We start from the raw sequence: 2695 nt of genomic DNA on the forward strand, positions 1-2695 counted from the left end.
GTGTATAGTATTGTTAATACTTGACACTTGTCCCTATTCAAATAAACAATAGATAAAATAAATAAAATAAAATAAAATAAAAAACTGTTTAATGTTTTATATTGTTTGTATTATACTATAAACTTAAGCAATGCTTACTTGTAGCTGTCAGATCAGAAACTAGATACAATACAAATAATATGACGTGTAAAACTGTGTGTCTGCAGGTACATTAGCAGCATATATTACCAATGACACATACACCGATTTAGCCTTTTTAAACTTATATGGTGCACATTCTTCAAATCAGTTTGTATAATAGATGTCTAAACATACACCACTACAACATTGTAAGAGTATATTTGTATACACTTTATATATAATGTACTGTAAAATGTGTTGGGATAACATTGGTGATCAAACCACAAATCTTCCAATCACAGCCACATTGTACCCAATCATTTCCTACTAATTACTGTTAAAGCCGACAACCACAGAGTTCAACAGACTGAACAGTCACATTGTGAAGGTTTGAACAGATTTTTAATAATCTAGCTTGATGCACTCAGTTATTACAATAGTATAATCACTAAAATGTGACATGTGGGTTTTGTCAACTGGAAGAACAATTAAAATAATCCCCAACTCATTTTCAGTAGCTGTCATGCAGCTTAATGAGACTTTCTGCAATAATTATAAACTGCGAGCAGAAAAAAAAAAGCTTAAGCTGCTGTATTTTACACACGTTTGTGAACTCAGTTATCAGGAGATCGTCATTTCCACATGAGGAGTTTTTATATAAAATCAATCAGTAATGTGAGGTCAGGCTGGGGATGGGGTGTGCTCAACAAGTGACAAGAAGCAAATTAGACAAACGAGTGGTAATATTTGTAATATTGCAGCTTACATAGTATGTGTTGTCATCCTCATTGTAAGCCAGCTTGACAACACCATAAGAGCCCTATAAAAAAGAATAAACCCAATGACCAAAAGTAGAAACTGAGAAAGGAAAAAAAAAAACGTGGAAAACAAACATTAATAATACATAGAAATACACACTTTTCCCACACAGGAAGTGAGTGGGCTGACAGCGTACACTGAAAGAGTACCAGCTGCTTCAAAGAAAGAACAGAGAAATTCAAATCATCTCTTGTCTCTTTCATTTTTGATTTCAGGCTAATTAACTGGATCTGGTTTGTGCTATCAAGCTCCCCTTCCCACACACAGGAAACTCAGAACAGAAAGTAGGCCCAATTAGAGGCCAGTGCAGACAAATTCATGCACGCACACTCAGAAACCAACAGAGAGAGTGGGAGAGAGAGAGAGGGCAGGATCTGTTCCTGCTGGGGGAGCAGATTGCAGCATGGAGAGGCAGCAGAAAGCTTATCCCTCAGTCCAAGAGATGATCTGATAACAGGAGCCTCTCCAACAGTCCTAAAAGGCTTTAATTGTCTCCATTGGGCTCAAAACTCCACACATCAACATGTCTATCTACAATGCTGAAAGTAGGGGTGGGGTAATACTCTATTTTTGATACATCTCAATGCAGATATGAAGGATTCTGAATCAATTTAAAAGGTCAAAACAGATAAACCTTTAATTTTCACAACATTATGAGAACTGCCAAAGGTGAAGTGTATTGTCTGAACAGTCTATATCCAGCACACAACAAAGGYTGGGTCTCAATTCAGGGGCTGCATCCTTTGAAGTCTGCATTTGCTGGCTGCTCGCGTCACTGCCCGGTGCCAAAGGCTGTCCCAGTTATTGGGCTTCTTCTCACGCGGCCCACAAAACCCCAAAAACGAAGGCTGCATACAAGTATCCTTCCCAGCCGAGGACATCACGGACCAAAGAATTTGTTTTTAAATAAATGTTTTGCAATGTAGCTGTTGAAATTTATGCTGCAATTAGATGTTGAATAAAATGCAATTAAAAGTACAGATATCGGCACTAAACACAAATTATTGTTTTTTTAAATTTATCTATTAAGTTATTCTTCCAGTGGGGGAAAAAACATGTGAATAGATGTCCCAAAGCATTTTAAGTCTACAGGCATGTTATGTGAAACATATCACTATGGTAATGGGTAATGCAAACATACTTCATTTCACGGACGTTTTATGCAGCCTACACGGACTGGGAAGGTTGTGGCCTCCATAGGCTGCAGTCTAGGTAGGCTGTAGCCCCTGAATTGGGACACGGCTCGAGACACAACCAAGAGGAAGTAACGTCTTCTGAATTCAAAGTCAGTGTTTAAAAATACTTTAGTTTTTTTGTGAATTTAAAGGGAAACGGTAATTTTATTAAAGTCACACTATATGCTCATACTAGGTCAAAAACAGACATTCTCACACTCTAGACCAAACAGTCATGGCAACACTGAAGACAGCAGGTAAAGCTGTCCCGTAGCATGTTAGACTCTTATGTCAGTGTACCCTTTTTACTCCTGTTTTGTTCATTTGGTCCCTTAAATCTTGTATAAAGGAAAGCTGTTTTTACTGTGGTTTGGAGCAAAAATATTTTGTTTCTCTTAGGTCTGACCGGGTCTATGCTCTGGATTTAGTCTGAAGTATGATTTTGGATGCATCAACATGAGGTGCCCAAATATTCCCACCTTCTAACTGAAAGTCAGACTCTTTCTGCTTGAAAAGCAACAATTTCCTGCATGTGAACACACACACACACACACACACACACACACACACACACATCCAAT

At 37.9% G+C, this 2695-nt stretch overlaps 1 protein-coding gene across 1 annotated transcript in view; it reads right to left on the reverse strand.

The window, feature by feature from the left end:
* The window catches only part of camkk2 (calcium/calmodulin-dependent protein kinase kinase 2), a gene marked incomplete in the record, with an annotated part of 19778 nt that overhangs the window by 9356 nt on the left and 7727 nt on the right, over positions 1-2695 (reverse strand). The window contains 1 exon segment of the mRNA XM_014003903.1: positions 887-940. Within this exon segment, the coding sequence (XP_013859357.1) occupies positions 887-940 (54 nt within the window).

Source organism: Austrofundulus limnaeus, unplaced genomic scaffold (genome assembly GCF_001266775.1).
Source record: "Austrofundulus limnaeus strain Quisiro unplaced genomic scaffold, Austrofundulus_limnaeus-1.0 Scaffold20, whole genome shotgun sequence".
NCBI lineage: Eukaryota > Metazoa > Chordata > Actinopteri > Cyprinodontiformes > Rivulidae > Austrofundulus > Austrofundulus limnaeus.